General features: G+C 41.8%; 1 protein-coding gene across 1 annotated transcript in view; it reads left to right on the top strand.

The window, feature by feature from the left end:
• The first annotated feature begins 4,233 nt into the window (after positions 1 to 4,233).
• The window catches only part of AKNAD1 (AKNA domain containing 1), a 34,168-nt gene continuing 26,508 nt past the window's right edge, over positions 4,234 to 11,893 (top strand). The window contains 5 exon segments of the mRNA XM_067727104.1: positions 4,234 to 4,970; positions 4,972 to 5,167; positions 7,226 to 7,265; positions 7,794 to 7,942; positions 8,039 to 8,101. Of these exon segments, the coding sequence (XP_067583205.1) occupies positions 4,234 to 4,970; positions 4,972 to 5,167; positions 7,226 to 7,265; positions 7,794 to 7,942; positions 8,039 to 8,101 (1,185 nt within the window).

Raw genomic sequence — 11,893 nt, 5'->3', positions numbered from 1 at the left:
GTGATTTGTGAGCTGCTGCTGAGCACGTAATGATCAGGACAGCTGCAAAAGCAGTCATGGCCCCACATATGTTCACCTGAACTCAGTAAATCAAATTGGGTTCTATAGAAAAGTTCTGTTGGGTTCTGACTGGAACCTCTTAGGATTCACCTTTGGATTCTAAGATGGAGCTGAGTATTGGTATGGGAAGATGGTCTAGTTGCTTCCAGCTACCTGGAAGGGGCCCATGATGATTCTAAGGCTGTATCTTGTCCTTTAGCAGAAAAAATCCTTTTAATATCTTGCAATCACACACAAAAATAACTATAATAATAACAGAAGCTGTTTTCCTGTGTGTAATGAGAGCGTTCCTCAAGCTTCTACCTTGTCTTGGTGGTTGCTCTTTTTTCTTTTTCTTAAGAGTCATGGCAAAAATTAAATTTTATCAGCTTAAACAGAATGATATTTTAGAAATTAGAATCTGGCTAACAAAGGGTCTTTTCTTCCATAGCAAGAACTGCTCAGCAATGAGTATCTCAAGATACAAAGAAGGCTTGAGGATGAGTTTCAGGCTATAGCTTGGGTCATTAAAAGTCCTGCAAAACTAGAATTCATCTTTCTTTTCTCTGTAGGCATTTAAAGATGCTTTTTCCCCTCAAAAATTAGACAACTTTAAAAAATTAAAATATATTTGACATATAACAAGGTGTAATTTTAAGGTATACAACATGTTAATTTGATTCATTTACATATTGTAATATGATTACCATTTTAGTCATAATTAGACCTCTATCATGTTACATAATTATCATTTTTTTAGTGGTTGGGATACTTAAGTTCTAGTCTCTTAGAACGTTTGATGATTATAATACAATATTGTTGTCTATACTCATCATGCTGTGCTTTAGATCTCTAGCGTTTATTCACTGCTCGTTGCAAGTCTGTACCCTTAAACAACATCTGTCTTATCCCCCCACCCTCCATCCCCTGGTAACCACTATTCTACTCTCTGTTTTTATGCGTTTAGCTTTTTTTAGATTCCACATATAAGTTATACCATACAGTACTTGTCTTTCTCTGACTTATTTCACTTAGCACAATGTGCTCAAGGTCCATTAATGTTATGGTAAATGGCAGGATGTCCTTCTTTCTCATAATATATATATGATAACTTCCATACATGCACCCCAATGTTCACTGCAGCACTATTTACAATAGCCATGACATGGAAACGACCTAAATGTCCGTTGACAGATGAATGGATAAAGAAGATGTGGTACGTACATACAGTGGAATACTACTCAGCCATAAAAAAGAATGAAACAATGCCGTTTGCAGTGACATGGATGGCCCTAGAGATTATCATACTAAGTGAAGTAAGTCAGAAAGAGTAAGACAAATACCATATGATACCACTTATATGTGAAATCTAAAATATGACACCAATGAACTTATCTATGAAACACAAACAGGCACACAGACATCGAGAACAGACTTGTGCTGCCAAGGGGGAGGTGGGGGAGGAATGAATTGGGAGTTTGGGATTAGCAGATGCAAACTATTACATGTGGAATGGATAAACAACAAGGTCCTACTGTATAGCATAGGGAACTATATTCAATATCCTGTGATAAACCATAATGGAAAAGAATATGAATAAGAATGTATATATATGACATCTTCTTTATCCATTCATCCATTGATGGGCACTTAGGTTGTTTCCATGCCTTGGCTATTGTGAACAATGATGCAATAAACATGGGAGTGCAGGTATCTTATTGATATCCTGTTTTCATTTCATTTGGGTATATATCCAGAAGTGGAATTGCTGGATCATATGGTAAATCTATTTTTAATTTTCTGAAGAACTTTCATATTGTTTTCCATAGTGGCTGCACCAACAGTGTACAAGGGTTCCCTTTTCTCCACATCCTCGCCAACATTTGTTATCTCTTTTCTTCTTGATGATGGCCATTCTAACAGGTGTGAGGTGATAGCTCATTATAGTTTCAATCTGCATTTCCCTGATGATCAGCAATGTTGAGTATCTTTTCATGTACCTGTTGGCCATTTGCACGACTTAGATAATGTTTTTTGTTTTGTTTTGTTTTGTTTTGTTTTTGCGGTACGCGGGCCTCTCACTGCTGTGGCCTCTCCCGTTGCGGGGCACAGGCTCCGGACGCGCAGGCTCAGCGGCCATGGCTCACGGGCCCAGCCGCTCCGCGGCACGTGGGATCTTCCTGGACCGGGGCACGAACCCGCGTCCCCTGCATTGGCAGGCAGACTCCCAACCACTGCGCCACCAGGGAAGCCCAGACAATGTTTTATCTAAAATTATTTGGTGTTAGTTTTCACGATCAAACAATAAATTCATTTCCAGGTAGATTTTTAAAGTAGTTTTAAGGCTCCTATAGAGATCATGTCTCATATATGCCATTTATTCCTTTATCCTGTAAATATCCCACAGATAAAGAGTACCTAGCCTTCCATACCTGGGCGTTCTTCAGCACTCCAACACTGAGACTGTTTTTCTCATTTTTAAGCTACCATAATTGTTTGCTCACTCTGTGCTGAGCACTGTGCCAGGAGCTTTAGATCGCTTATCTCATGTTCATCTAGCAATCCTGTGAGCTAGGTATTATTATTCCTATTTTTCAGAAGAGGAAACTAAGACTCCGAAAAGTTAAGGAACTTGCCTGATGGCACAGAGCTAAAGAGTGGAAAAGCCGGAATTCAAATCCAGGTCTCCCAACGCCTGCTTCCCCTCTGTGCTTTTGACTTTCCTGGGAAGCATTTCCCTTGTTCTTCACGTTCAGTTGGAGTAGCCTGTAATTTTGTTCATGTACCTCACTTTACAGTAAATATTAGACTGGTAAAGTAATCCTGCAGTGATGATGATGACGATAATTCTTCTCTTTCTTCTCTCTTTCTCCCTCTCACTTTAGACAAAATATTTTTTTGAGTTCTCTAACATTGGCATATATCTATAAATTCAAATTTTTGTACAATGTTTTATAGATATCTTTACCACATTTAGCGTTTACTCTATTTTTTGCTTGGAGAATTAATCTTACTTATTTTGTCAAACATATTGCTTTAGCTTTTTAGGTTATATAATAAAGCAGAAGTCCACAGACTCATAAAAATTTAGATGGGGAAGAGGCCCTCAGAGTTCTGTTCATCCAACCCCATCATTATATGGGCAAGGGAGGCCAGCCAGTGGTTGTGGGTCCCTTGGTTGAGTCAGAGCCTCAGTTACTCCCTTAAAACTGGAGGTAATTATACTACTTCTAAAAAGTTGTCCCAAAAGTTTGCAAATCAAGAAGTCATATCTAAATGGATGCTTTAAATTTTATTTAAAAGAATAAAAGACTCATACCAAATGGCAGCTGGTTTTGCTCTGAACATTTTCAGGAGTATCGCTGAGACACGCTGCTACCAGCAGACTGTGGCAGCTTGACAGGACTGCTCAGAGCAAGGCAGCCTCTTGAACTGGGTTCTGCCTGGGTTCTAATCAGAAGAGGGATGCTTGATGGCAGATTGGCCTCTGGGTGTTCAAAAGACCTTTTGGTTCCTTGCTCATATTTCTGTCAGTCCTTCTCTGCCTTTCTCCAATATACAAGGGAAAATCAGAAGAAGGGGACAAGAATGTCTGGGAGGACAAATGAAAAAGCACCAGAACAGAGTAGGCTGGTGGTTTGTTTGAGTTGAGTCTGCTTTCAGTGCCACACAAAGAGGCCCATCAGTGATGTGTGGACAAGTGACAGCCGTGGTACTTAAAAAAAAAATCAATCCTTTACTTGCATTCCAAGCTCCTATTTGGGGAGAACAAATTTCAAATAGTACTTCCTAAGAGAAGTTGGTAAATATTTGGTCATTAACTAGAGACCAATGTCTCCCTCAAATTTTAATGAATAAAAAGTTTAGCCCCCCTCCTTTCTAATTCCTTGCTTATATACCACTGATTATGTTCATGTAGGCTTTAGGATGAGTTACTCTTGGCTGTGCTTCCTGCCTTCATGTTTATAACTGCATTTCTCTAAACGAAAAGCATCCATTTTGTTCCGGCATAGACACTAGGATAAGCATGGTTTCATACGTTAAATAAATTATATTTAATAATGAGGCTCTTTTTGTTTTGCACGGACTAAGACACACAATGAAGACAATCAGTGAAAACCAGAAGGTCTGTTGCTACAATTAAGAACATCAAGACTAGGCAGCAACCGATAAAGGAGGTCAAGCCGCACATACATGGATGAAGCCGATTTCTCGGAAGATGCAACTTCTGAGAAACAGGAGGATTTGCCTTATGATGGGGACTTCTCCCAAATTCAGATGTACAACGATTACAATTTTACCTCAAAATATGACATCCTTGATGTCTCAAATCAAATGAATTTAACAGAAGAGGACCTTCAAGAAAAGGCCACACATAGAGAGACTTGCAGAAAGGCAGATATGGCCGTGACTTTGGATAAAACAACTGAAAATGCTGTCAGCAAAAAATATAATAAAGAGAATCAATGCACCATAAATCTTCATATCCCATCTAACCAAGGAGACCCTTCAAAGTCAAACATTCCTGATATTTTACTCCATCATCTTTGCAAAGAGGAATTCTCAAAAGGTCAAGGCATTAATTGTGAAACTCTCCCAGAGATCTCTAATGCTGACAGTTTTGACGGAGCTATTATTAAAAATATTATTTTGCAGCATGTTACGAATTCTTGGCCAACAGAGCAAACCTCAGAACTCACTGACCAACTCAACTCCAAAAGCGATGGTGAAAACAGCAATAAGCCCGGGTGTTTGCCAACCACGACAGAAGAAAACACCTCTGATTTAGAAGATCCAGTCGCTGCTGGAGAAAGCAACCATCAGGAAAATTCAAATTTTCTAACTAAAATCAAGAGTCCAGGTGATAAAGAAAAAAGTTGCCAAGGGCAGACACCCCAGAAACAGCAGGCTGAAAAAGCAAGTTCAGGCAACTGATTCCTCTAAGGTTGCTCCTAAAAATAACATAATTGACAAACCACTTACAACTGATAAACAAGCCAGCTTTTCTCCTAAATTGAGAGATAAGTCAGCTATTGTGCAAGATATTTCAGAAAGCATGTCTAGATCAAACGGTGTTGAAAAACAAGAGCAGAAATGGAAAACTCCTGAAACTTCAAAACAGATAGAGGTAAGTGAAAGCCGTCTCCAGCAAACATATAAGCAGGGCCGCTACTCATCTATATCAGTGTGGGTCTCTGGAGGGTGCATAGAACTGAGGTTCTGGGTTCTAGTTCTGGCCCAATACCTTGACCTCTCAGAAGCTCAGTGGGTCTTCTCCTGAGAAGAATCAGGGGCTGAACTAACAACAACATATAATAGAATAAAATCCAAGTTCTTCAACCTGGAATTTGCGTTTCCCTGTTTTTCATGTCATCCTACTCTTCTAAACTAAACTCCCCCCTCTCACCCCAGGAGTCATCCTTAGGTACCTGGCTGGCCCTGCCCTCTCTGAGATCCTGCCTTACGTGGAACATCCCACCTCTGCTTACCACAGACCTGCTCATTTTCATGGCCTCCTTCAATTCCCCACTGGCCACAGGACTTCTCAGAACCCCCTAGTCACAGTCTTTCCCATCCTTGTTTGTTTAGTATTCTGTCAGAGCATTTATCTCAGCCCGCTTTGGATCCTAACGATTTAGAAACATCTGTTCCTTCCACTAGATTTGAAGACTCTGGAGGCAGCCACCTCGTCTCCATCTTTCCTTTGCCCAAGTTCCCCCAGAGGCCTAGCCTTCTGTTTGCACATATTATGTCTTTGGTTATGAATGCTCAATTGGACTGAATTAAGATCTTTAATAACACGCTTCAAGACTGTTATATTGGTAACTATTTAGTACAAAATTTTGCTAATGTTTACTTTACACTATTTCCCCTTTCCGCATCTTCCCATCCTTCCACCCACCTTCCCAGCATGCTGAGGCTCAGGATCTCATTGATTGTTTGAGGTTCAATAGTTAGGTAAGTTCACAGTAATGATCAAAGTAAACACTGTAGCTCTCTGGCACTTTGCCAGGACTGTATGATCTTTCCTTTAAGCCTTCTATGAGGGGCCCCCTGACTGAACGTTCTCTGCCTATTTCCATTTCCACCTCTTTATGCTTCAGCTGCCTTCCCTTTCAGCTGAACATTCTGGGGAGTTTGAGCAGAAGCCCCCACCCCTGACACACACACACATACACACATACCGGGAGCAAGCAGCCCACCTGGCCTCGACTAGGACGCTTCTCTCAGTCACGGAGAAATCTGCACCCCTGTGACACTGGGAAGTCTCCACGTTCCTCATTCTGCTTGCAGGAGAACACCCCTCGGTGGGCACAGTTCTCAGTGCCCTGTGGTTAGTAGGGGCAGAATGAATATCAAGTTCATCTGTCTCTGGCAATGGGAGCCTGAAGTCAGGTGTCTGATTCTCTCTCGTCCTGTCAATTCAGGTTGGAGAACTGGACTCTATAGGTTCCACAGCCACCGTATAATTGAGATATTCGTAATAACCACAGTCTAGTTTGACCACTACAGTAGCTCTCTGGCACTAGCGTATTTGTGAGCTGTGTGTGTTGGGAACAATGGGAAGACCCTCAAGGTGAATCACTCCAGAATCTGAACTCTTATCCAGTTAGCCTGTGGTGAGTAGAAAAGGGCTGTGTGAACAATCACTATCTTGACACATTTTGGAACTTAACACTTACTGTTATTCTCTGGAGTGTGGCTACCATGTGTCTGAGTGTTAGTGAGAGCGCCAGCAATAGAGCCGGTGACGAGATCAACAACGGTCCTTTGTGGAACCTATGGTCTAGCTGTAGGAGAAATATGTGAGTATTCCTCGTAATAGTAACAAACATGATAGTAGTAACAGCTAACATAAACGCTTACCATATGACAGATACTATGGTAACATTTAATTCTCATCACAACACTATGAGGTAGGTTCTATTACTAGAACCTGGGTTCTAGTAAAATGGGTTCTATCCCCATTTTACTGTTGAGGAATTTGAGGTTTACAATGATGAAGTAATTGCTCTGGGTCACCTGGCAGATAAGTGTCGGAGTGGAATTTAACCTTGGCATCAGGGCCCCAGCTCTTGACACAACTGGGTGGCCTCCATGATGACCAGAACACATCGAGTCATCCTGAGTAATGGCGTCATGATCACTATCAACAGTCACGTTTTCTTATCCTTTAAATGCGCAGATGGAGCCCATGGTACACATCCACCAAGAACATCTTGCAGGTACTAGCATTTTAAAAAATACTTATTTATTTAATTTTTGGCTGCATTGGGCCTTCATTGCTGTGCGTGGGCTTTCTCTAGTTGTGGTGAGTGGGGGCTACCCTTCGCTGTGGTGCTTGGACTTCTCATTGTGATGGCTTTTCTTGTTGTGGAGCACAGGCTCTAGGCGCACAGGCTTCAGTAGTTGCAGCACGTGGGCTCAGTAGTTGCAGCTCGCAGGCTCTAGAGCGCAGGCTCAGTAGTTGTGGCACACAGGCTTAGTTCCTCCAAGGCATGTGGGATCCTCCAGGACCAGGGATCCAACCCATGTCCCCTGCACTGGCAGGCAGATTCTTAACCACTGGTCCACCAGGGCAGTCCCAGTACCAGCATTTTTAAACCTCTTTGATTTAGATATACATTTTGCAAAAAAAATTTTTTTAAAATAGTGATTGGTAGTGATTGCCACAGACTTCTGTTTTCTGTACTTAATAAAACTGCAGTGCAGCTGAGATGAATGATAACCAAAACTTATTCTTTCTTACATAGGAATAGAATCTGAGACAAATCTCTCTAAGATGCCATTGACTTCTCAGAAAGACCCTTCCTCAAGTTCTTCTTACACATTTCACACGATATCCCAAGGGAAACAGATGTGTCAGAAGTTAAAAGAACAGACTGATCAACTGAAGACTGAAGTAATACTTTTAAAGCTTATTATGAAAGATAGAAATAACCAAATTCAAACGTAAGACACTATGCCCTTAACGAAATATTGCATTTTTTCACTGCAGGTACAAGAATTTTCCAAAAGCATAGCACAGGATTCTCCCTATCATTTGCAAGATAGGAGGCTGGTAATAAATTTTATCAAGTTTTAAAAATCTTTTTAGGAAATTTCACATGGGAAAATACAAATGACTTTATAGTATCATGTTTTCTCTACATTGGTGGGAATAGAAATGCTCTGATAAGAAATGCTTTGCTGAAGATGAAACTATCTTTGTGTTACAGGGACTAAAAGAGCTTAGAGCTTTCTGTTTCTATATGTATTTAGCCCTTTCTCCTTCTCAGGGATCTATTACTTATGGCTGTTTTTCCTCAGCAGTCATCCCATAATAAATATGAGACCATGGTAAGTTCAAGAGAATAATATGTCAGCTGTTGTAAAGGGCAAGCACATCCAGATTTGATGGGTCCTGGGGGATACAGGCTACAAAAATGGCCAGTATCTGGCAACTCAATATGTAAAATTTTGAAAACTTAAAATTAATCTTGAAGCCATGCTCTTCAGATCAAAACCTTTGACTTTCGCATCCTTGCTTGTTGTTGCATTTAATCAAATCATTAATTTATGTTGTAACCATAGCCTTGTTCATCAGCGTCAGGGTCGTGGGAAGTGGGGGTGAAGCATGGCAGTGGGGCAAAAAGCTGAGACTACTAGAACCAGGTGTGTGTGAAGTTGAAGATGTAGTTTAGGCCACTGGGTCAGCAGCAGGACAGATGGCCAGAAGTCCTGACATAAAGGACACGAGCAAAGCTCAGGGCAGTCTGTGCTTCAGAAACCAAACAGTATAGACAAAAACTAGGAGGAGGCAAATGTTGAGACACAGTTCATTATTCTTTCACCATAGTAATTAAATAACTCATACATTCATTCGACAGCATTTGTGGGGTACTTCCTATGACTCAGACTCTGTATCAGGCATTAGGAATTTGGAGATGATGAAACATTTCTTTTTCAAGCGACTTATCGTCTCCTAGGAACAGACCAGTAAATCAACAAGTAACATGCAGCTTGGGAAAGGTTACATGTGATACTAATGGCAGCACTGAAGAGGCTCACCCTTGCCAGTGAGACGGTATTTTAGAAGGCTTCCTGGAAGGGACTTCTGAGCTGGGCATGTAGGAAGAATATGGCAGAGTAAGGGCAAAGGTGTATTCCAGGAAGAGGAATCAGCAGGTGCAGTGGCACAGGGACAAGAAAGTGCTGAGAGTGTGAGGAACTGTGTGGCAGTGTAATTGACCAGATGGAGCTCAGGGGGAAGGGAGGAGACTGGAGAGGTAGATAAGGACTACATCATGAAAAGCCTTTACACCACGCTAAGGAGCTTAGATTAATTTCATCCTGAGGTGGAGTGATGGGGCAACACTGGAGGATTCAAAGCTGAGAAACAGCAAGCACCATGGGGGCAAGACTGTAGGGACAGAGATCGGCTAGAAAGCCATAATCCAGGTAACAAGTTATATGAAGTCCTAAAGCAAGGCTGGCAGTGAGGATGGAGAGGGCACAAATCCAAGAGTTTAAGGAAGTGGCGGCAGATTGAACCAGGTAAATAAGAGAGGAGGCTTGGATGCATTCCAGATTTCTAGCTTGGGTAACCAAGGTCAGGAATAAAAGTGGAGGATCCAGTTCAGAATGGGTGTGCCAGGTAGGCAGGAGGCCAGATGTCACATTCAGTTTGGGACATTTTGAGGTACCCATAAGACATCCAATTAGAGAGGTCCAGTAGGCAATTAGAGCGATGGATCTGAAGCTCAGAGGAGTTGTTTGGGCCAGAAATGTAAATTTGGGTATAGTTTTATGTTGAAGCTGTGGGGTATAGGCGATTGCTCAGGCAAACACGCAGAGTAAGCAGTGAAGAAATCCAAAGATAGGATCATAGGAAGCAGAACCAGGGGCAGGTAAAAGAAGAGGGGTCCTCAAAGGAGATCGATGAGGAGAGACTCAAATGGTCGAGGCAGACCTGGAAGGGGCAGAGCTATAGAAGCCAAGAGAAAAGAGGGTTTTGAGAAAGAGGGAGTGGGCCACACCATCAAATCTTCAAGTAAGGAAGGTAAGCAAGATGTGCATTGGATTTGGCAACTGAGAGGTCACGAGGGAGCTTGGCAACCCTGATTTCAATGAAGTGGTAGTTCTACAGAAGCCAGATTGCAGGAGTTAAGGAGTGAATGATAAAGGAGATCTCCTAAAACCCAGGCTTTCAGAAACTGGGAGAACATAACGTTTTAAAAGGCCAAGCAAAGCAGAGGAAACTGGTTCAAGGCATTAGCCTTCTTGAGGAAGTTTCAGGAAGTTTCTTCCTATGTTAGAGGGTATGTGGGGATTTGTGTCGGGACTGAGAGAAGAGGAGAGAGGTGACTCCTTAGGCAGGTGACTCCTTAATTCTGGGCCCATCTGGTTCAGTGAAGGAAGGCCAGACAGGGCTAAAACTAACTTTCTCAGGGTGAGCAGCACACGGAGAAAGCATCTGGATTTTGCAGCAAACATCCTGGTTCTATGTGTTGATTGTACAAGCTTAGACATGTAGCATGTCTGCCTATCTTAGTTAAGAGAGTTAAATGAGGTACATTTATGGCAAGAAAACTATGCCCTATCTTCTTCTGAACACAATTAAAATTCCAGGATCCCAAATTATAATTCATAATTGGCTTGCTTCACTTTTCTCTTTCCTTTGAATACCTAATTCCTTCTCATGGCTTTAACCATCATTTTCATGCTACCAATTCCTAAATTACTAGTCCTCACTTCTCATCTGGAGCTCCAAATGTTTGTGTTGATCTTCCTTTGGATCTCCCACTCTTACCAAAAATTCTACCTTGCCCAACATTGACATCTTCATTCAAACTTGTTAGCCTTTCCAAATTCCTCAGTTTCATCAGGGGGTTCACATTCTTCCCACCTCCCACAGTAGAAACCTTTGAGTGTTATCTGTGATATTTATAGTATCAGTCAGGGTCCTGGCAAGAACAAGAAGGCTTACTCCAGTGGAGTTACTGAGGAGAGCTTAGTAAGGCATTATTTTACAAAAGCATGGGCAAGGTTAAGGGAAACCAATAAGGGATAGAAAGCATCTCATGGAAGGAACATGGGGCAGAGGGATGGAGGAAGAGCAGATAATGGAGCATAAGAAGAGTAGCAGTAGCTGTAGGGGTAGTTGACAAGTTCTGCGGCTTTTGATAGAGACACAGCCAATCCATGATGATACAGACAGGAGGAAATCAAGGAAATAAAGACCCTACCTCATCCTTCTTCAGTTCCTCTCTCCTGCTGTTGTCTTCCATTGGCTGAAATCAACCAAAGCCAGAGGCATGGGAGCCTACTGATACAGTCCATTGAAGGCCAGCCTCCTGGCTGGGGCACAGAGAAAGTTGGAGGGTGGATCTGGGGTGAGGAGAAATGGAAAACATCTACCACACTTGCCATTTTTTATACCCGTATAGCCAGTATGCTTCTAAACTTGTTTGTTTATTTTAATAATAGTAAGAACTAATAACAATGAAGATGAGAGCTACCATCTATTGAGGGTGTACTATGCTCCTGGCACTAAGCATTATCTCATTTAATTTTTACAATATGAGGTGAGGGCTATTATCTCAAATCAGAAAACTGAAACTTAGAGTTCAAGGTGACTAATATCATACAATTAGTAGGTGACAGTCTGAACTTGAACCCTGGTGTGTCCGATTCTGTAATCCCATGATGCAGTATTCTTGCCCTTGGCAATATCTCTCCAATTCATCCTTTCCTCTCCATTTTCACGGATACTGCCTGATCCAAGCCCTCTTGAGTCCTTTAAGCCTGACTTAAGTCTCACTTCTTCCACTGAGCCATAGCAAAGTATTCCATCCCACAGTCTGTTTTCCCA

Source organism: Pseudorca crassidens, chromosome 2, assembly GCF_039906515.1.
Source record: "Pseudorca crassidens isolate mPseCra1 chromosome 2, mPseCra1.hap1, whole genome shotgun sequence".
Taxonomy (NCBI): Eukaryota; Metazoa; Chordata; class Mammalia; order Artiodactyla; family Delphinidae; genus Pseudorca; species Pseudorca crassidens.
This window is presented reverse-complemented; position numbering and strand designations above follow the sequence as displayed.